Genomic DNA, 22,292 nt, shown 5'->3' with positions numbered 1-22,292 from the left:
TGGCTCAGAAAGTGGAATAATTGTGAAGCACTCAATATGACTGTTTCTACTGTTTACATTTTATACAGGAAGACTATTGCCCTTCAAATCAGTTTGTCCCGAGGCGGATCATTAACAGTTACTGGAAAGAGACCATCACTAGTGAACGGTGCCTATAAAAAAGTATTCAGCTCTGCCCTTTCATATTTTATTGCTTTACAACTTTGAATCACAGTGGATTTATTAAAGCAACTATGTGTAATATTTGAAAATGTCCAACTTCCTTTCCTTGGCCTTGTTTGGAGTCCTATTTTTCCCTTGCAGACTTTTCCCTCTATTTTACCGCTTTTATTGCTTGTATCCTATCCTGTAGCCAGATTGATATTTTTCTATAACCTCACTGGAAAATTGAAGTGTTCTTTTGTCTTAATAATGTAGTTTTTACCAGGAAATTGACAAACTGCTGAAGTTGTTGGAACCTCCACATCTCAGGTGTATTTAACCTTAAATTACTTGTAACACCCATAGACTTTATGTAAAGAAGTCACACTACAGGTACACACAGGCGATCTCATCCCTCATATTAATGAAACTTCTAAAAAATACTGGTGATAATCTAGGTTTATAATCATAGTACAGGGTGATGATTTTCTTGTTGATGTTGTTTGTGCTTAATTTAGAGTTTTGTTTTTTACTTTGACATATTAGTGTTTTTCTGTTGTCAGTGTCAAAAGAGTTTACAAAATCATTTTTGATTCAAAGTTGTAAAATAATACTAGAACAAGTCCAAAGCATGTGGCAGTGTTGCTACTTTTTAAAGGAACTATTATTCTCCAGGAATCTGACCATGTTTGATCATTTAATTCACCTCCGGTAAACAGCTGTTCACTTGTCAGATTATTGCTTAGCTTTTGTAAAAGGCTCAGATTGAAAGTATATTTCTAAACAGTTGTAAACATGTAACACCTGACTAGGTCAAGTAAAACTGCGGTCATGACTAAACTACACACTCTCAATTCGACGTAATGAGAGAGTTTAGCAGTGTTTATGTAGAGATAACATTAAATTTCATTACATTACAATTAGGGTTAATCAGTTTGGTGTAGTAGTTGCAACTGGTGAGTGACAGGCTTTGCTGCAGTCTTTATTGCATTTTTTTTTTTCTTAAACATGTTTGTGTTGCTTTACAGATTTCAACATCAGGCCTGTCCAAACATTGTCCTCTCAACATACTGTATCTGTTCATCAGTACAGGTCAATCCTGTTTTAAGAGGCAATTTTTAATGAAACATTGAAGTGTTTTTTGGCTCTCAGTAGCCCCCATGTTTCCTATCCAGAGGTGGCATGTAGTAGGTCTTGAAAGCTGCACGGTGTGACTCATCCCTGGGCTGTGGAGAGAGGAAATGCAGCCTGAATGCCAAATCCAAGTCCTTAATGAAAGCACCACCAAAGCACTTGCTTGGCTATGGATATTAATTTAACAGTCCTCTTTTTTCCTTAATAAAACATAGTGATATTTAACATCTGTAACATCTGATATTTAAAACAAACCTTGTCAGCTGTGTTTTACTTATTTTCCGCAATAAACCTGACTTCTAGGAAGTCAAAATGACTGAAGGGTTCAAAAATGTAAAAAAGCTTGATGTCTGTGTAGTGCTCCTGTGTTTACCTTGGCCAACCGTGACTGGCACTTTTTAGATGTGATGGCTGGCAGTGTGCCTTGGTGAGTGACAGTAAAAGCGGGCATAGAGGAAACTGGGAAGGAGATCTGTGGTCCTGGGACAACCATGTTGAGCTTGGGCAGCTCTGTTGGATAATGAGGGACGTTCCGTTTGATGAGGGGCTCTGCCACATGCTTCATGTTGTGCTGAAGAGGGAGAAAGTATCAGACAGTACAACTTGTTTTCATATTTCTTTGGACAACACTTCAGTTCACTTTCATGTTAGGTTAAATTTGAACGGTAAAAATTTGACTTACACTCATTAAAGGTGTTTGCCTTGTATGTCTCCCCCTCAGTTGTTTGCCAAGTCTAGTTGGTCGCCAGATGTGGTCTAAGGAGTTGTGTGTCCCACTTCTTTCTACTCCATCCATGATCCCAGAAAGCCTGTGAAGACCCTCGGCTTTCTTCTCTGCTAGCCTGGAAGAAAAAAAACAAGAGCAAATAAGATTTTTATTATGAATTACAGAATACGATTGTCAAATAATTTTAAATCTTTGCACAGTCGTTTTAACCCCCTCTCATCTAATCAGATCATTTTCAGTTCTGGCTTGGTTGCAAGGTCCCGTGTCACATACTATTTGTGTGGACAATGTCAGTTATCAATTAATTATTTAAAAAAAATCTTTATATTTAAATAGATGTAAGCAATTTACCTGCTCTCCCTAAAGTATGTGTGCCTCAGGGCTGTTTCTGCAGAGATGCGTTCATTGGGGTCATAGGCGAGCATTTGATAGAGCAGTGACAGTGCTGGGGCTGGGCAGTTAGGGATTAACCGTGAGATACCGCTGCCTTTCTTAGGAAGAAAGTTGAAATGCATCGCTCTAGATCTGCCAGACAATAAACACACAAGTCTTTTAGTACATAAAACTTGTGTATTCACAACTTATGAGTGCTGCGTCAAGCTCTCCAGTCAACATATTTGAGAAGAAAAACCTACTGCTTGAATTTCTGGAGGAGACTTTGTTCTGGCGTCCCCAACACATCATGGATCTTGGCAACCTGGTCCAACTCATTGGTTCCAGGGAAGAGAGGATTCAAACTGAAACGCACAGGTATTAAATGATACATCTGCCACATCAAAGCTATTTACATGCCATTTGTTTATGCCTGTGGTGGAAGACAGGATCACTAAAATTACAAGGACAGAAAACTAAATGTAGACTAGTAATACTGTAATTATTCATGTAATTAAATAAAGCTCTGTGATACTACATGTCATAAGTTTTCCCAGTTCTGTCCCATAACTGAATGGTTGGCTTATATAGCTGTTTTGCCTTATCCCTGCAGAGGTACCTCATGATCTCAAAGAAGACACAGCCAGTGCTCCAGATGTCCATCTTTAAGCTATAATAGCCATCGGTGAGGAGGCACTCTGGGGCTCGGTACCAACGTGTGGAGATGTACTCTGTGTGCGGGGGCTTGGAGTACACACTGCGACATGAGCCAAAGTCTCCAAGCTTCAGAACGTTTTGCTGCAAGTCAAACAAAAAAGTATAAAAAAAACAAAACTGTACGACCTAAAACCATGATTACCTTCTTGTAAAACAAATGAAAATTATGATGAATCTCACTTTGATGAGAATGTTCTCTGGCTTCACATCTCTGTGAAAGATCCCGCACCTGTAAAAAAAAAAAAAAAAAAAAAAAAAAAAGGGGTAATCCCAACACACTTAATGTAGAATTTTTATTGTGCCATTTCATTTGGATTTCAGTATTTCCATAACTACCTGTGAATATGTGCAAGTGACTTGCACAGCTGGTACATGTAGTGCTTTACTGTATGGTCAGGAAGTGGCGTTTCTCTTCCTGCAAAGGATGAAGAACATCCATGATACACTTCTTAGAACATGACATAACGTGCACACATTTAAGGTCCAGTCTACCTTCATAATTGTTATTATATATTTGCATGCAGTCATACTTGCAGACTTACCTTGTATGAACTCATAGATGTTCATATCCATCAGCTCACAAATCAAAGACACAGTTCCAGTTTCTTTGTCACTAAAAAACATTAGATTGTAAATGGCATAAGATACTAGCTTAATGCGCTACAATAATTTTATATTAGACAACACTTCAGGACTCACAAAATCAGTTCATGTAGCTGGATGATATTTGCATGAGGGCTGAGTCTCTTCATGGCCTGGACTTCCCGCAGGTTGTTGGCCTGCTCCAGACTTAACCACAGAGAACAGAGGACATTTGCACATGTGATCTGACAGGTGTATAGATGCAATATAGCTTATTGTTTAGTCATAATGCGCATTTGTTTACTTAATTTAAGATACTGTGTTATCAGGATGAGGGCCGATGGAACTAAGGATCTTGGCAAAAGATGTGCAATTCTATATTACAGCTTTATATGGAAATAATAATGTCACTACAATGTATGGACACATGCGGTAATAAGCGGATGCACAGATTTAAACCGCACAGTCAAAAGTAAAAACCAGTGCACTTGACAACTCACATTTCAAGCACTGACATCTATTGTTTCCTCATCACTACAAGGTCAAAGGCAGAGCTGACATCTAAGAGGATACTTAAGGCAAGTGGGTGTCAAGCTGCTGACTCGAGTTTCAATGGTCCCTACATAACAGTGAGCTGTACTGTTGACAGACAGTTGATGCACAGGACAGCACTTTGTTACATATACCTGTTAATTGTCTGCTTCATCGTTTTACATGCGTAGAATTTCCCATCTTTCAGGCTCTGAGTTTTCAGAACCTCAGAAAATGTGCCCTCCCCGATTTTCTTGATTATTTTGTAGCCTACAACAAAAACAAGACAACAAAGACTGGTAAAAGGGAAATTGTGCATGCACATATTTCTATAATATTACTGAATATCGCTCAATTGTAATTTGCACAGAGCAACATCAGACAGACAAATCTGTGTAATCTGGAGAGAAATCATTGAGCTGCTCAATAGCTAGTGAAATGCTCTAACAACCTCTTTTGGAGACTAAAACACCCATGATGAATTTTATTGGGATTTTCTGACTCACATCTATTTTCACATTAATTCATAGATTCACTCCCACTCAATCAGAAAGTAATCTAATCTTCATCTCACAAGCTTTGAACTATTTTTCCCATTTGGTTAAAAAAAAAAGTAACGTATCCTTTCAGTGTGAATTTGATTTATTAGTAAGTTAGTTATTTGAATGTAAGTTGTTTAGTTTTAACCTGTGCAAATAAATACAACTCAACCTCAAAATTGTTTCTGATGAATTTTCTGACTATCAACTTATCATTTCCCATAGTTTATACATGATGATAAACTCAAACATTGATAGTTTGAAGCAGAGCAGAATGGTGTATTTTCCCTTTATTACAATGTGACCCGTTGACCAAATGTAGTCTTTTATTGCCATACAATCAAATTAACATAACATGTAGGAGAAAAACGGCTGTTAAACAGACACGTAAACTCAGGTTTGTCACACATTTTCTTTTCCCTGGTCAGTCACCATTTTTGTTAACAGTAACTAAAGTACTGGTTAAAACTAACAGTGCGAAAACAACTTACATTTTGACATAGGATAGGCGTTATAACGGTCAACTAAAAAATATGTGCTCAGTCATTTGCTGACGAGACACAATAAGGCCATAGAATAGCTAGCAAACATTAGCGTAAAATCTTCAGAGAGAAACCTTAAACGACCGTTTGTCATTCCTGTCATCACTCTGTTCAGCCAACTCACAACTTACAGTGCATTCCTTTGACTCGCCGCTTATATTATCCATAAGCTGCATATCTGGACACAGCATTACAATGTGAAGTTTGAAAGAGAGCCTTTTTTCCTCCGCATCGACTTGATAAAAACCTCAAACACGTCTTTGGGGTGCTAGCCTAGCTCCGCTAGCGAGCCCTGTTAGCTGACCGTCGCCTTGGTAACGGAGCACGCCTTCGCCCTCCACTCTGACCTGTGGAGGGAACTGGAAACTCCTCCGCTGAAAATAGTCGGAATAAAAAGCAACAAACGCGGCAGAATATGACCTGCTATGCATGAAAAAAATGCCAATCAAGCAGAATTATTCGCTGCAGGCCTAGATAACGGTATTTGACGCACAGCGAAATAATTTACCTCCTTACCTGTTTTCCAGAGGTGGCTGGTGACCGTTTGCTCGCATGTCTTTGCTTTATTAGGCTGCGGGATGTTGTTCTGCATGTCCGCAACATTCCCCCTGTTGTTCCAGTCGGTGTTAGGTGGTGTTTTACATGCATTTCGAAGGCTTGCCCTGTTTTTAACGTCAATAAGCCAATTTGAGTAGTGCATCATTAATGCACATTTAACACCAAAGAGCCTACCATGAGCTTAATGACATCAGTCCCTGCAAGAAGCTCACAGCAGCCAGTCCACTGCATTCATGTCATAGCACAGCGTTACCAGGCACCAATGCATCACACACACACGCACACACAATAATGCATTCTGTTCACTGACATTAGTGCGTGTGTAAAAAGGTGTGGACTCGCTTCTTTTTGCACTAGATCGGCTTCCGTAGGAATATGCCATTGTGCGCATGTTCAGGACGTTCAGTAGTTCCCTGCATGTTTTCCTTGCTGATGTTGCACTAGAAATGTGAACGTTTGCGTTCATTGTTTACCTTTTCTATTTTCGCCAGCTGTTAAGCTGTTAAGTCACAATGAAAACAAGATTCACCACTGTGGATATCAGGGCAGTTATTGCCGAAATCAACGCCAAGTACGTGATATGTGCTTTTGTCCATGTTGCCGCTCACTAACTTAGCCTCTCCTCTGGCTCTGCTGGCCACCGTTTATGTGGATTTGTTTACAGATCATGCATTAATTTCTTCTGCCTTCTCCTTTCGCAGCTACATCGGCATGAGAGTGAACAATGTATATGACATCGACAATAAGACGTACCTCATTCGGCTACAAAAGTAAGTGTGAAGTCTGAGCAAAGTTAACGTGACGTAGAACTTTGACATTATAGCTTCATGAGGCTTCACTTGAGCACAGTAACGTTATCATACTTAAGTTATGTTTTTATGGTGTTTGACAAGAAACGCACCCTTTATTAAAACTTATTCTTCCTTCTTCAATTGTGTGAAAGTATGTAGTTGTCCTGTATTATATTGATGCAACTAGCGTTTATTTTCATTACAGATTAATCTGCAGATTAGTTTTTCGATTAATCATTTTGTCTTTAAGATGTCAGAAAACAGTGCAAAATACCCGTTATAATTTCTTTTTAAAGTCCAAGGTGATGTCTTCAGATGTCATGTTTTGTCTGATCAACAGTCCCAAAAAAAAAAACTCAGTTTATGATCATGTATGACACATAAAAGTTTCAAATCCTCACATCTAAGAAGCTGCAACCAGCACATGTTTGGCATTTTTACTTAAAAGATTACTTAAACAGTGATTTGATTATCAAAATAGTTATTAATTCAAAATTCTATGTAAATTTTTGTCTTACCATGCAAATGTATTTAAAGGACGGGTTCACAGTTTTTCAAATCTGTCTTAAAACAATAGCCAGGTGCCCAAATGAACACTGAAATAGGTTTTTCTTGCTGTAATCATTCCTCCTGGTCATACTGGCTGGTAGAAGATGCCTTCATAATGTATTTACAATGTAAGTCTTGGGGGCCGAAATCCACAGTCAAAAATGTATTTCAAAGTTTATCTGAATCTAATATGAAGCTTCAGTTGTCCAAATAAGTCGAATCAAGTAGATATCTTTCAACATTACAGTCTTTTTAGTGCCAAAGTTCCTCTTTTTGTTACTATCAACTCAACAGGGAAACACTGCCCAAGGAAACACAAAGAGGGACTTTTATGCTAAAAAGACTATAAATGTGGCAGATATCCACTTGATGTGACTAACTCAGACTGCTGAAGCCTCATATAAGCTTCAGATAAACTTTTAAATGCATTTTTGCACTAAATGACTGCGTGGACACACTGTGGATTTTGGTCCCCATCACTTACATTGAAAGCACATTTGAAAGGGGATCTTTTAATAGCCAGTATGAGCAGGAGGAATGATTACAGCGAGGAAAACTTATTTCAGTGTTCATTTGGGCACCTGACTGTTTAAGACAGACTTGAAAAACTGTGAACCTATCTGTTAAGTATCAGGTAAACGTACTCATTATGCAGAAAAGGGGCCCCTGTCAGTGTCAATTATTACTAATAATCTAAGATGCATTCAAGAGAATTTTAACACATCTACAGATATATATTTGGATGGTGGGTGGTTAAATCTATAACAATACATCACATATTATTTAAACTGGTCATATGTATTGTATGTAAAATTTCAATCTGCAAAGTAACTACTAACAATAACTATGAGATAAATGTACTAAAGTGAAATATTTTCCTGTGAAAGGCAGAAGTACAAAGTAGCATGAAAGGGAAGTACAGAACACGAGTAAATGTACTTGAGAGTGTAACTGAGTCTCGTTCTCCTGTTTTAGGCCTGACAACAAAGCTGTTCTCCTGATTGAATCTGGAACCCGGATTCACTCCACAGACTTCGAATGGCCAAAGAATATGATGCCTTCAGGCTTTGCAATGAAGGTAAGAACGTCTTGCTGTTTAGCTTGTATTGATGAGGACTGTCCAACTTTGTTATTGATCATTTATTTTAGTATTTCAGTCATATTGTAGGTTTTTTTTAAAATTGTGATTTTAGTCATATTTCACTGAAAATTCCTTATAAAACCTTGATAATTTGACACAATTTTTTTCTATCCCCAAACAGATGGATATGTGTGTGTGCTTTCTTCTTTCTATTGTTTTTAATGAATCCCTCATCAGATCTGTATTTGTGTATTTTTCAATTTGTTGTGATGAAGCTCAATATTTAAAGTGCCTTTTATCATAGTGCCGAAAACACCTGAAGACACGACGGTTGACCCAGGTTAAGCAGCTCGGGATGGACAGGATTGTTGACATCCAGTTCGGCTCTGACGAGGCTGCCTACCACTTGATTGTCGAACTATATGACAGGGTGAGAAGACATTGTTGCATGTGTATATCGAACCTACACATGACAGTCATTCTGTTGTCCAAGTTCCGAACCGTGACATTTACGTGTGCCGTGTGGGGTCTGTGTATTTGTTGGTCTGTCTATATCCATCTTCAGGGTAACGTCATTCTTGCAGACTATGAGTACACCATTCTGAATCTGCTGCGGTTTCGTACAGCGGAGGCAGAAGATGTCAAGATTGCTGTGAGAGAGCGGTACCCTGTGGAGAGTGCCCGACCCCCAGAACCTCTCATCAGTTTAGAGCGGTAAACACATCTCAATGTTGAGCTTTCGAACCACCAAATGGACACCATTTAGAATCCAAATAATGTATATCATTACTATATCTTTTTTTATGTAGACTCACTGAAATCATTAGCAAAGCACCAAATGGAGAGCAAGTGAAAAGAGTCCTGAATCCTCATCTTCGTAAGTAGTCTGGCAACAGATATTTATGAGTTTGTCATTATTTTAAATGTCTTGTAACTTCTATTGAACACCCTGAGTCATGTTTTGTGTCCTTTCCCAACACTCCACAGCCTATGGAGCCACTCTGATAGAACATAGTTTGATAGAAGCAGGACTGCCAGGCTCTGTCAAGGTTGACAGCCAAGTTGATGCTGCCCAAGGTATAGTAGAGCTAGTTGGAGTTAAGGTTGTTACCATATAGTAATTTGCTGTGAAATTATTTTAAAAAATATTCACTGATTTTCTGTAAATCCGTAATAATCACTGTATTTGATCTGGCTACATTTTCAGTTTCACCGAAAATCCTGGAAGCTCTGGAGATGGCAGAAACATACATGGAGAAAACGGAGAATTTTAGTGGCAAAGTAAGAGATTTATTTATTTTGAGCCTTTTTGTTTAGGGATCTGGGTGCTTTGGGATCCTGTTTTAAATTTGTTACATTCACAAATTTTGCTTTGTCCAATTAAAGGGTTACATCATTCAAAAGAGTGAGAAGAAACCAAGCTTAATCCCTGGGAAACCCAATGAGGAACTGCTGACGTATGTCCTGTTTTATTTAACACACAGTTTGTGACACAGCGGAATACTTAACATACTATTCTTCAGCTGTTTTATTTTATATTATGGTTATGTCAATTAATTTATGATGATGATGTCACTTTACAGTTATGATGAATTCCATCCATTCCTCTTTGCCCAGCATGCCAAGAGCCCCTATTTGGAGTTTGATAGTTTTGATAAGGTAAATACTGAAATCACTGCTTATTTTGGTGCCTTGTTTGAGATAGATTTCAGATATTTTTCCAATTACGATGTAATTTTTTTTCCCACTTAGGCTGTAGATGAGTTCTTTTCCAAGATAGAGAGTCAAAGAATCGACATGAAAGCCTTGCAGCAGGAGAAGCAAGCTCTGAAGAAGTTGGAAAATGTTAAGAAGGACCATGAGCAGAGGCTGGAGGCCTTGCACCAAGTACAGGTCCGTAAGGCTGGCAACTTAAATCCAGTAGATACTGCAGATGATGGCTCCTGCTCTCCCATATGTATAAATCTGTGACTCATTCATGTTGTAGATAAGAATTAACTGAAATTTGCAAACACGTGTTGCAGGAGGTGGACAGAGTAAAGGGCGAACTGGTGGAGATGAACCTGCCTGTGGTAGAGAGGGCGTTGCAGGTGGTTCGCAGTGCACTGGCCAACCAGGTGGACTGGACTGAGATAGGCATTATCGTCAAAGAAGCACAAGCTGCTGGAGACCCTGTGGCCTGCGCCATCAAGGAGCTGAAGCTGCAGACCAACCACATCACAATGCTTTTAAAGTAAGACCATCACTGATACAGAAGTACAGCAGACAATTCTGCTCATCGTTACACCAAATTCCAGTTGTATGTGTGTGACTTTTTTTCTATCTAGGAATCCGTATATTTCTGAGGAAGACCAGGAAGAAGAGGAGAAAAAAGAGGTGACTGAGGAGAAGGGGAAGAAAAACAAAAATAAAGACAAAGGACAGAACAAGAAGCTGCAAGGAAACAAACCCATGTTGGTGGATGTGGATCTCAGCCTGTCAGCCTATGCCAATGCCAAAAAGTAGGTGTAGATGCCTTTACACACAGAACTGAGCAAAATGTGTGGAGAGTGACAAGTGTTGTTTTAACTGTTACTGTCTGTTATTTAAGGTACTATGATTGCAAACGCAGTGCTGAAAAGAAGGAACAGAAAACCATTGAAGCAGCGGGTAAGGTAAGAAATCAGTTTTATTCTACTGTCAGGTTGAAGACATGTAATGAAAAGAGCTGATAACTTTGTCCGTATGTAAACTCAGAATTTACTGTTGTTTAAAGGCTGTTGTGACTATTTATTGTATCTTTGGAACATTGATTATGTACCTTATAGCCACTGGTTAATGACACAAGACAGCTTTGCAGTTAAATGTTCCTCTGTTTTCATCTCTTTCAAGGCTATGAAATCTGCGGAGAAGAAAACACAGCAAACACTGAAAGAAGTCCAGACAGTGATGACCATTCAGAAGGCCAGAAAAGTCTACTGGTAAGACGCACTTATACATATGTTCAGACTTTCCAGTATGTGTATTCGTACTTGACAGGCAGTGAAATGAGCATTTTACCCTGTCTACCATCTCTCCTCTTTCGGCAGGTTTGAGAAGTTCCTGTGGTTCATCAGCTCCGAGAATTACCTCGTCATCGCAGGAAGGGATCAGCAACAGAACGAGATGATCGTCAAGCGCTACCTCCGGGCCGGTAACAGATAAACGTCCACACACCTTTTTTTTTTTTAAATACCTTCAAATCTGAGCTGGTTCATCTCATCATGTGTACCTTGTTTTTGTACTTTGTCAGGCGATATCTATGTTCACGCTGACCTCCATGGAGCGACTAGTTGTGTCATCAAAAATCCCTCAGGTAATCCCTCAATGGGTCAACTTTGTCATCTCAGTTTATGATGATACTTAATATTACGTTTTATAATCATTTTGCTCTTTTCCATCTCTCCATCCTGTTGCTCCAGGTGATCCCATCCCTCCTCGTACCCTGACAGAAGCTGGCACTATGGCCGTGTGCTACAGTGCTGCTTGGGATGCCAAGATCATCACCAGCGCCTGGTGGGTCCATCATCATCAGGTGAGTCAAGAATATTAAGCTAGTTTGTTGTGTTTATTATTTTTTTGCTTGAATACTGATTAGTGATCATATTTCATAGGAAGAATTCTCCATTTTACTCTCTATCTTTTAAGTTTTCTGATAGTTGATCTTTCAGATATTATCCACCCACATTTGGGAACAATGTACCACATTTCCTAATTTTCAAAACTGAAAATTGAAAAGTTTGTCAATAGATTGTCATTAGAGTGCAGGGAAAATAAAGTGCAGAGAAATAATTAAAATGTGAAATTGATTTATATCGTTATTTATTTACTTAGCTGCATTAAATCTGTTGCTTTTGTTCAGGTGTCTAAGACAGCTCCCACTGGAGAGTACTTGACCACTGGAAGTTTCATGATCAGAGGTATGACATGTGAGAATTTAAAGAGTTTTGTAAGGCACCAAAACAAAAAATATAAGAAGTGTGCAACCAGTAACAGAGCTACACTATGAGGATGTCTAACAGACAACATAACATTTGATCTATTTCTCCTCAGGAAAGAAAAACTTTCTGCCACCTTCTTACTTGATTATGGGCTTTGGCTTCCTCTTCAAGGTAAACCATCAATAACTGTGTGTGTGTGTGTTTGTGTGTGTGTGTGTACTTGTCATCAGTGATGCACCCTCTAACAGTAGTTTCATGCTGTCCTCTGTGCAGGTAGATGAGCAGAGCGTGTTCCGGCACAGGGGGGAGCGAAAAGTGAAGACAGTGGAGGAAGACATGGAGGAGGTCACATCTGGAACCTCTGAGCTGTTAGAGGAGGAAGAGGAGCTGATAGGTAGCATGCACGGAAATACTGACTTCATCTAGTGTTTGATGGTACTGTCTGCAGGTGTGACGGTTTCTGTTGCATTAGCAGGTGATGACAGCAGTAATGAAGATGAGGAAAGAGCGAGAGGAGATGAAGAGAACAAGGAGATGGAAAAGAAGATAAAAAATGAGGACAACGCTGTTCCTGAGGAGCCTGCTGCAGACGCAGGGAGGAAGCTGTCAGAGCAGAGCAACATGGAGGAGGAGGAGGAGGAAGGAGAGGAGGGTGGAGAGGAAGACAGCGACAAGGAAAAGGAGATAAAGAATGAAGAGAGTGAAGAATTCAGCTTTCCGGATACTACCATCTCCCTCTCTCATTTACAGCCCAAGAGGTGATGATACCACTGCTACACAACGAAACAAACACTTTATGGATAGAAAGGCATTTTCCAGCTTTCTACAAGCCTGAATGATACTTAAATTAACTTGTATCTACTTATTTCTAGGAGTTCACAGAACCCTGGATTCAAAAGGGAAGAGACCACTCAGGTAAGTTACCATCTTTGGCCACATACAGTGTAGCAATTTCATCCAAGTAAAGTCATAAAGGTTCTCAACACTTCATAATAATAAATTCATGAATTTTCTTCAGACTGAGGCAGACTCACAGGGGAAGAAACACATGACTGCCAAGCAGAGACGGTGAGTAACATTTGGTTGGTTTGAGTGAAAAAAAGGAGGAAATATTTTCTCACTTAACAAGTAGATGATAAGTTCTATTTTTTATGTAACCCTTATAAGGAGTTCAGAGTGGCCCAAGTGCAAATCTTCAGGTGTCTTTTTTCTTTGCCACTAGAGAGATGAAGAAGAAGCAGAAACAGGAAGGTTGTGACATTGAAGAGAAGACAGAGATCACATCCGCTGGATCAGCAGTCAATCAGGGATCCAAAGGTGGAGGAGGCCCATCCCAGCAGCCACTGAAGAGAGGTCAAAAGGTAAGACAGAAGTTTGAAGATAACATTTTCTATTCTTTGTTGTGCTTAGACCAAATCTAAAACATTATTAAAACCTTTAATCAGCCCACACTTGCGTCATAGCTCTGTGGATGGCAACATTGGTCTGTCATTTAGTCAATTCACCACTTTGGTCCAGACTAAAATATTTCAACAGTTATTAGATGAATTGCCATGAAATTTTGTACAAACATTCATGGTTCCCAGGATATTTATCCTGGTGACTTTAGTCAACCCCTGACTTTTCCTCTAGCGGCACCATGAGGTTGACATTTGTTGTTTTGAGTGAAATGTCTCGACAGCTACTGGATGGGCTGCCATGAAATTTGGTACATACATTCATGCGCCCCTCAGGATGAATTGTAATAACTTAGCTAATCTCTTAACTTTTCATTGAGCACCGTCATCAAGTGATAAACGTCTCTAATACTTTTGTTTCTTACCAATTACCTGCAAAATGACCAACATTTCCATCTGTAGGTCAAATTTAGTGCTCATTAGCCCATGTTAGCATGCCAACATGCTAAATTAAGATTTGTTTACATTTAGCTCAAAGCCGTTAGCATGGTGGTCGCCTATTAAAAAACTCAGAATAAAACATTCTAAATGAACTAAGGATTAAGAGGCACCAGTACAAGTAACAATTATAAAAAGCACCAGGAAAAATTGGGTTTTCCATCATCTGCAGCTAAAATGCTCAAATGTTACAATCACCAAAATCACTGTATATGAAATTCTGTAACAAAATGTATGAATTAAGCAATACAGGAGTGGAATCATATCCAGAATGAGGTTAAGAGGTTTTTTAAAGAATAAACAATTGTGTTACATGGATAAACCTTGAACCTCAGCTGATAATTTCCATCTGTGCTGTTGACGTGTGTGTGTGTCCTTCTCCTGTCATCAACAGAACAAGTTGAAGAAAATCAAAGAGAAATACAAAGACCAGGATGAAGAGGACAGAGAGCTGAGGATGCAGCTGCTCGGGGTGAGGATGATTAAAAGACTGTGATATTTCCATGACGCCATCTACCAAAATTATTAGTGTTGTCTCAGTTCCTTGACACCGACACAAGAAATAACATTGTAAGTGCTCTTCTTCTTAGTCAGCCGGTTTAACTAAGGAAGAGAAGGATAAGGGGAAGAAAGGAAAGAAGGGGAAAGGAAAAGAGGAGCACGTCAGGAAACCGGTCTCTCAAAAACCACCTCCGAAACCTCGTAACGTGGAGACAAAGAAACCAGAGCAGACAGAAGGAGGAGAGGTTGAGGAGGGGGGTCCTGCCGAACAAGAGGATAAGGTAGACATACTGACTCTTCCTGATCTCACCAGATATTCATTTTTACTGGCATTTGGTGCTCAACATTAATTCCACAACTGTTTTTAAAAATAAACCTGTGCTCTTTTTCAGGAGGATGACGTGGACCAGGACAACCCCGGAGCAGAGGTGGGTTCTTAAAGTGGAAAAAAAAGAAGTTGTATTAAGAACAAAATCATCATTTACTCCTTGATATAGTTTTCAATAACATGTAATTTGTTTTAACTCACCAGTATGTTTACTACTCCATTAGTATAACTGCGTTTTCACTTTGTGTTGTCTCAGGAAGCAGAGAATCTGCTCACCTCTCTGACAGGCCAACCTCATGTTGAAGACGTGCTGATGTTTGCTGTTCCAGTCTGTGCTCCTTACACGGCCCTCACCAATTTCAAGTATGTGCATCACAACAATTCACTCTTTATGTAAAAGAAACAAGAGTGAGTTCATGGGTTCATGAGTAATATGTTTACCCACAGACACAAGGTGAAACTGACACCAGGCACTCAAAAGAAAGGAAAAGGTAAGAATAGTGATCTGTTGTTAAAATGCATAAACCCTCTACATTGTTTTTACAGTGTGTTTACTTTTACAATGGATAGTTATGTCTTTTTTTTTTTTTTGTTCCTGCTAGCTGCACGCACTGCAGTTTTCAGCTTTTTGAAAGCTAAGGAAGCATCAACTAGAGAAAAGGACTTGTTCCGCAGTGTCAAGGTAAAGAATTTAATTGCCTTTTGGTTATCTGTTGACTCTAAACTCTATTTACAGTGAGAAATTATTAGTCAATCAACAGAATTAATCTACAATTTAACAGACAATGTGCAATTTAATGATTATTTAATAATTTATCAAGGAAAAATGTCCAACATTGACTCAAATTTTCAGTTTCATGATTGTAAATTTAGTATCATTGGAGTTGGACTGTTGATGGGGAAAAAAAGCACTTCTAAGAAGTTGCATGGGCATTTTACACAATTTTCTGACATGTTATAATCTCAGCAAATATTTTATTAATTGTAAAAATAATCTGCAGATTAATCTGTAATTGAAAAACGTCATTATTTGCAGTCCCAATCATATGGTAGTTGTCTCTCTTGGTATCAGAACTATGGCCCCTCTAACGTCATCCTGTGTTGCAGGATACGGACCTATCCAGAAACATCCCAGGCAAAGTTAAAGTGTCTGCTCCAAACCTGCTCGCTGCCAAGAAGAAATGAGAGATGGGTGCATACACGCCTGGCAGGAAGTGTGAAATTAAGTATCGACACAGAACTGCACAGTGTGATTCAGTTCAGTGAGACAATACGGACTTCATCTATATTCCAAACATGAGGGTTAACATCTGATCATCTGTATAAAAAAAGCCCTTGTTTGGATACCAATTGTATTTGTTGACCAAAAATCTGTTTGAAATGAAAACCATGTAAATTAACAACCCCGAATAATGGAACAAAACTTTGTGGTATGTGTTTATTCTTTGAGTACAAAGTTAACAGTAGGCTTTGTATTCTACAATAAAAAACACCAATGGAACATTGTGCAAACCAGGCAAATACAAACAAAGCCCTACTGATATGAGGCATTTCAGTGCAACGTGGCTCAACATCAACATACTCGCAGTATTTTCAAGTTATTGATTAAATAAGATTCAAAGGCTACAGGAGCCAATTTAAAGGCTTCAAAGCCTCTTTCAAAACCTCAGATAATGAAACCACATCTTTTCTCACAATTATATAAATAACTATATATACAAATAAAAACTAAAAGGAACATTTCTGTGGCTTCAGAGTAGATAGTCGTACACAGCTTAAAGCACTAGTTTGAGGTCTGTGTGAACTTAAGCAAGCTACTCAAGATCGTGCCAAACATAATCTGTGCTGTATCAGCCTTACACCTCTGTAGGTAGTGTTTTAGACATTAGACGCTTATTTTAAGTTGGTTCAATTTCTGAGGAAGACTCATGAAAACCACTACAACCAACTGACTGGCGCATGTATTGTCCATTTTGAAGGACCAGAACTATTCCCTTGACCCTTGGGTATAACTGCAGGATGTACTATATTCTTGTGGAGGAAACAGAGTAGCTAAAACACAAAGCTTAAGTCCTGCCCCCCCCTCTCCAAACTTTATTCTTTTCCCTTAGCCCTAAATAATACAGTTCACATTCTCGGAGAGTTGCCTTTCAATAGTCTTCCTGAAAAGCTTTAGACATGTTAGAAGACTTTTGTGTTTATTGTTTAGTTAGTTATGCAGGTATCTACTACTGTGCTGGATAATACAATTTTAACACCTCATTTTAACTAAAATAAAATAATCTTTTTTCTTTTTTCCAAACACCCTTACATTTTATTACCCAGCACAGCAGTAGACATCCATCTACTGCTGAATGTGGACAGAAAGCTTTTCCAAGGAAGTGATGAGAGAACCCCTCCTGAAATTTTTTTTATAAAATATTATAACCAGCTTTAAGGGTTGCCTGCCAACCTTAGTGTACCAGTCAGGACCCATTTCAGACAGATCCACAGCTGTTCACTATTTTTTTTTGTCCACACACATTAAACTAATGCTCTAAAAAAAAAAGGACTAGCTGCTTTTAGAGTAACACTCTTCCATACATCCATACATACATATTCCTCCTGTAATCCTCTGGGCTAGATTGATGGGCTTCCTCTCTGCCTAGGAGCCCAGTATGTTGACACGTGCCATTCTCTGTTTGAGGCTCTGCAGGAGGTGTTTGGGCAAGCAGTCCCAATAACTAGCCAAACGCTCCCTGTGCTGTAGAACGGCCTCCATACAAAACCTGGAGAGTAGAGAAACACGCAGACGGACACACACACACACAAGGACAGAGAGGAAGAACATCTCAGATAGAGAATTTGTCTACATTGTAAATCACTGTCTTCTACTTCTGCACACACTCACCGAACTAGTGATTTGGGCTGAACGTTGAAAACCAGTAACTCATTGCTGTGAGCCTGCCAAAGTGGAAATAGGTGTAAAATTCAGTAGAATGTACACTTTTGATGTACTGTATGTGATATGACGTTATGATGCTTACAGCTCTTTGATGGGCTAACAGGTTGTTGGCACATCCTCCGAAAATAAACACCTCCCCGTCAGGACCAGAGCATGCTGTGTGCCACAGTCTGAAATGCAGAAGCGAATACACTCATATAGATATATCTATATCCAGTAAGTACAGTACAAGCACATAGTGTTCACAGTAAGATAAGACATATACCTGGGGCTCTCTGTGTGACTGTGTCTAAACGTCTTCCATTCGTTTTTACTCACACAGTAGATCCATGCATCACCTGTAAAACATCAGAAGATCTACATAAGAGAAGGCATCATTTGAAGGTGGTTAGGATTATTTGCGACTCCAGGACTCACTCAGTGTCTCTCTGTCTGTGGTGAAGCCTCCAAACAGGAAGATGTGGTCCGATGACACAGGAGTGAAGGAGTGCCAAGACCGGCCCACAGGACCCTGCTGGGGAACACTCCTACAGCGAGGGTCAGAGGGAACATTAGAGCAATCAAAGACAATCTCCACGTATGCTATGATGACTAAAATAAATCTGCAGATTTGTGCGAGGCATACATCACAACCCACGAAAAAAAGGAGCAACACTCACATTTCATGCCACTCCCATGTGTCCAGGTCTATATAGTACAGGTCATTTAGCCGGTAGTTCTGTGGAAAAAATGAGGTGTGTCTCGATTAGTGCACAACACAAGAGGGGCACAAATGATTTTGAAGGTCAAAGACACTCTAAAAAAAAAAAAAAAAAAAATTTCTTCCTCACCTTATATCGTCCTCCAAACACATATCCTCTGTTACCAACTGTGGCACATGCATGGGCTGCTCTGGGTGACGGGGTGTTCCCCTACATCAGGCCAAACAAAAAAAACAAGAGAGAAAATGGACAATGTCAAATATTTTTGTCTTCTACCGATTATCCAAATATCCCAAAAGAGTCATAGATATTTATGAAAAGACGGAGCATGTGTTCACCGTGGTGATGGGTTGACTCCACGTAGATGTCTCCAGGTCCAGGATGTGGATGTGATTGTTCCAGCCTCGCCCAGGGTTGTCCCACTGAAGTAAAATAAACGCAGGGGATGTTTCACCATTTGAAGTCAAAAATCAATTATGATATTTTTTATGTTGATATGTTTCTGAAATTTTGCTTGAATCCAATGAAATTTAGAAATAGATTATGTGATGAAACACTTTAATTCAGTGTTTGTCATAAGAAGAGGATCTTTGTTCACAGACCATAAACGAAGACGATTCATCATATTCAAAAGTCCCTCGATGATGTCCCTGCGCAGCGTAGCCATATCCCCCAAAAAATATAAGTCTGTGGACACAATGTCAGACAAAAACTCACTTATCTCTGCAAGAAAACAATCTGTATTGTATAAACATGATAACATGACTGAAACTAAATTCTTAACATCTAAATGAACACGTTCAAGTCTGTCAGATATGTCACATTTAACGTCTTCCAACATTCAAAAAACCCACAGATTTTCTGTTTTAGTTTATGACACTTTGTGAAAAAAAGACATTTCTTGGTCACAGCAGACAATCCCAGTTAACTAGGTTTTAAGTGGAAGCTTGAAAGTTATTATTATTGCTTGTTAAAAAAAGAGAACATACAGCTTTTTGAGTCAGGGCCTTACATCTTTTCGAGTGGAAGCTATAATGTCATTCAGAGCAAGCAAATACCTGGTGTTTGAAAATTATTATTTCTACATTTCTTCACAAACTCATATTCATCTCTCACCTGTTCCTCCAAACCCAGCACCCTAGCTTGTCCTTGCAGGATGGAGGGAGTCCTTTAAGATCCCTCATTTCCTCCCAAACAAGGCTGGGGGCCCTCAGTGGCAGGCGGTAGATCTGTAAAGCCACAGCCATAAGAAAACAGGAGCTTGGACAGGAAGTTGAGCAAAAACTGCAAGCTGACCTCCCTTGAAGTCTGCTGTGCACACGTGATGCAATCATTTCAAAAACAACAGAAGATGTGAGGAAATTTGCTTAACATCACACACAAGCCGCACCCTGTTTGTGTTTCCCCTGGCGTGATGACCTCCAAATAGGTAGAGGACTCCATCGACACACACCCCACAGCTGCCTGACATGGATGTGTGCAGATTACCTCCAGCTACATGCTTTGTCCTGTAAAAATTAGGGGAATTCACACATTTTGACAGAAATTTAATGTTGATGGCTATGGTAAATGCTTAACAATATGCAACTTAAATGCAAAGGATATTACCATAATCCTGACTCCATGTTGTATGTCCAGATCTCATTTCTTGGCAGATACAAATCAAAGAATCCATGGTTTTGAGCATTCTTGTTAAGAGGAGAAATAAAGCCATTCAAATTAATATGCAATCAGTGGACAAACTTCATAAATGTATAGAAAAATATATATCTTATAAACTCCTTACCTTGTATCCACCCCACACATACATTATATTCCTGTCAACCACTGCTATATGACCACTGCGCTCAGCCGGGGTGTCCAACTCAAACGACTCAGATGCTTCAGTGTCCAGTGGTTGTTCATCTTCCACCTCCTCCTCCTCATCTTCTTCCTCCTCCTCCTCCTCCTCATCCATATCGTCGTTTACCATCCAAGCAAAAGCTCTATCATCCCCATCTCTGTCTGAGTCATTGCCATCCTCTCCAGCTGGGAGATCTCCAATGTCTTCCTCCATTTCTGCCATTCTCTCTGCCATGTCAGTCTCTCCTGTCTGCTATAAGGACGTGTAGGTAGAGAAATCCTCTAGGTTAGTGCTGATGTGATTAATCGATTAAATTATTTGTTTTTTCCCCTCCGATAAGTGGTCGAAAAATAGGCTGCTACAACATAAATGACCCACTTTCAGAGGACAGTTGATGTCTGCAAACGACAGCGTTTTTTTTCCAGCTAGCTATCTACAGTATATTAGAGAATAGGACATCGACATGTTCTCTCTGTAAGGGAGTTGTCACTGAATTCATGCTTCTTTCCAGTGCATGTCTCAATTTTGCTGCTAATTCGGGGAACAGAAACTAGCTGCCAACGTTTACTGTTGACCTACTTCCCTAGCTTAAATATTCAGGTCATAAAATCAACGGTAGCTATTTAAATTTGAGAAAAGATTAACTGAAGCAATAACTTAAGTGATATATTTGATTAAAAAGCCCCAAACTACTTGGCTGGTCACCAAGCTAGTGCACACCAAACAGCTGTTCCGTCAGTTAAGTTAACGTCCTCAATGCTAGTAGCTACAGAGCGTTTGTAAACTTGGAAATGCAAACGATAGAGCTCTTATATGAAGTCACGTCATGAAAGTATATCCACCCTGTTAGTATCGACGCTAATCTATGTGTAAATGCAGCTTTTGGGTGAAAATAATTCGCGCCTGTCTTTGACTTACCTTGTCAGATATTTGTTTTCCCTGCAAATTTCAAAAAGCAATAAGCCATATGTGTGAGGTCATCACAGGACTTCTGGGGGCACGACCGGAAGTTGCCGACTTCTAAAATCCGCCATCTTGATAAGGTCAACAGAAAACAAAGCAGACCATCAACTCGGATTGTCAGTTCCCATATAACCCAAGCATACACAATTTAGTATATTTACAATTTAGAGGCATTGGCAGTTATTTTCAATACGTCTCAATAAACATTTTATATTTCACATCCCTCATTTAATCCCTTCACTTGTCACTTTCATATATTTCATCAAACTGGACTTTAGATTGTGCATTGCATTCAACCTCCACATAATTTAATTATTTATATTACATATAATTTTTGCTTGTCACCTTCATATTTCGTACACTTCATTTCTTTGTCCATATTTCCTCTGTACAGTCAATATTTCAAGTTTTATATCCCATTTCAAAACTATTATTCTATTCTCTAAATAGATTTTAAATTTTTCACTTAATTTTAGTACTAATTTGCTTTCTTTATTATCATTTATATTCGACTTTCAATTTATATCTGTGGGATCAAATGCCCAGACACATTCTTTGTATACTTGCATACTTGACTTATGAACATATTCTGATTTATATACAGAATATAGACACAGCAGCCTATCACATGCAGATATGAAGACCATTCTGGTGGAGGACACAAAAGCCTGAACTGTAGCTGTTATGTAGAACGACAAAGACAAGCTAACCGATGAAACTAAGTGTATTTACCCTTTTAAATTGATGTTAGAGACATTATAAAATCCTAATTTGGCATGCTATGCTGAGCAATTTCTGAACTCTACAGCTCTACATGTTTGCTTCTCTTCTAGGAAGATTGCTTAATGAATTAGTCCATATTCAAACTAGGGCTGAATATCATGCATACACAAA

General features: G+C 39.1%; 3 protein-coding genes across 8 annotated transcripts; 1 reads left to right on the top strand and 2 right to left on the bottom strand.

Annotated features, from left to right (window-relative positions):
- Positions 1-326: 326 nt before the first annotated feature.
- Positions 327-6,074, bottom strand: LOC121881520 (MAPK/MAK/MRK overlapping kinase-like). 2 transcript variants are annotated; one of them, XM_042389353.1, is made up of 12 exons: positions 5,802-6,074; positions 4,360-4,474; positions 3,791-3,880; positions 3,634-3,704; positions 3,428-3,506; positions 3,272-3,320; positions 2,994-3,172; positions 2,638-2,739; positions 2,354-2,527; positions 1,958-2,117; positions 1,649-1,846; positions 327-1,367 (listed from the first exon to the last, which is right to left on the bottom strand). In XM_042389353.1, the coding sequence occupies exons 1-12, from the start codon at positions 5,986-5,988 to the stop codon at positions 1,290-1,292; spliced, it is 1,482 nt and encodes a 493-aa protein (XP_042245287.1). In that variant the 5' UTR covers positions 5,989-6,074; the 3' UTR covers positions 327-1,289. The 2 variants fall into 2 exon arrangements, with proteins under 2 accessions (XP_042245287.1, XP_042245288.1); XM_042389354.1 differs by lacking the exon at positions 5,802-6,074 and adding an exon at positions 5,417-5,571.
- On the top strand, positions 5,096-17,535 carry LOC121881517 (nuclear export mediator factor Nemf-like). Of its 4 annotated transcripts, none has more exons than XM_042389349.1 (32): positions 5,096-5,140; positions 6,545-6,613; positions 8,159-8,261; positions 8,569-8,694; positions 8,830-8,978; positions 9,074-9,141; positions 9,252-9,341; positions 9,472-9,545; positions 9,651-9,721; positions 9,848-9,923; positions 10,017-10,157; positions 10,289-10,497; positions 10,592-10,765; positions 10,855-10,918; positions 11,136-11,224; positions 11,333-11,436; positions 11,536-11,598; positions 11,705-11,817; positions 12,145-12,202; positions 12,336-12,394; positions 12,497-12,617; positions 12,696-12,981; positions 13,096-13,138; positions 13,242-13,291; positions 13,446-13,584; positions 14,513-14,590; positions 14,709-14,900; positions 15,012-15,047; positions 15,204-15,310; positions 15,395-15,438; positions 15,550-15,629; positions 16,055-17,535. In XM_042389349.1, the coding sequence occupies exons 2-32, from the start codon at positions 6,555-6,557 to the stop codon at positions 16,130-16,132; spliced, it is 3,144 nt and encodes a 1,047-aa protein (XP_042245283.1). In that variant the 5' UTR covers positions 5,096-5,140; positions 6,545-6,554; the 3' UTR covers positions 16,133-17,535. The 4 variants fall into 4 exon arrangements, with proteins under 4 accessions (XP_042245283.1, XP_042245282.1, XP_042245280.1 ...); XM_042389348.1 differs by lacking the exon at positions 5,096-5,140 and adding an exon at positions 5,672-5,765; XM_042389346.1 differs by lacking the exon at positions 5,096-5,140 and adding an exon at positions 6,253-6,414.
- Positions 16,358-21,459, bottom strand: klhdc2 (kelch domain containing 2). Of its 2 annotated transcripts, none has more exons than XM_042389355.1 (14): positions 21,354-21,459; positions 20,379-20,687; positions 20,201-20,280; positions 19,983-20,100; positions 19,709-19,821; positions 19,195-19,279; positions 18,931-19,014; positions 18,722-18,802; positions 18,551-18,609; positions 18,309-18,418; positions 18,157-18,229; positions 17,974-18,061; positions 17,838-17,890; positions 16,358-17,715 (listed from the first exon to the last, which is right to left on the bottom strand). In XM_042389355.1, exons 2-14 carry the CDS (start codon positions 20,667-20,669, stop codon positions 17,592-17,594), a joined length of 1,359 nt encoding a protein of 452 aa, XP_042245289.1. In that variant the 5' UTR covers positions 20,670-20,687; positions 21,354-21,459; the 3' UTR covers positions 16,358-17,591. The 2 variants fall into 2 exon arrangements, with proteins under 2 accessions (XP_042245289.1, XP_042245290.1); XM_042389356.1 differs by having other exon boundaries at positions 20,379-20,684; positions 21,354-21,441.
- Positions 21,460-22,292: the final 833 nt, after the last annotated feature.

Source organism: Thunnus maccoyii, chromosome 16, assembly GCF_910596095.1.
Source record: "Thunnus maccoyii chromosome 16, fThuMac1.1, whole genome shotgun sequence".
Classification (NCBI taxonomy): Eukaryota; Metazoa; Chordata; class Actinopteri; order Scombriformes; family Scombridae; genus Thunnus; species Thunnus maccoyii.
This window is presented reverse-complemented; position numbering and strand designations above follow the sequence as displayed.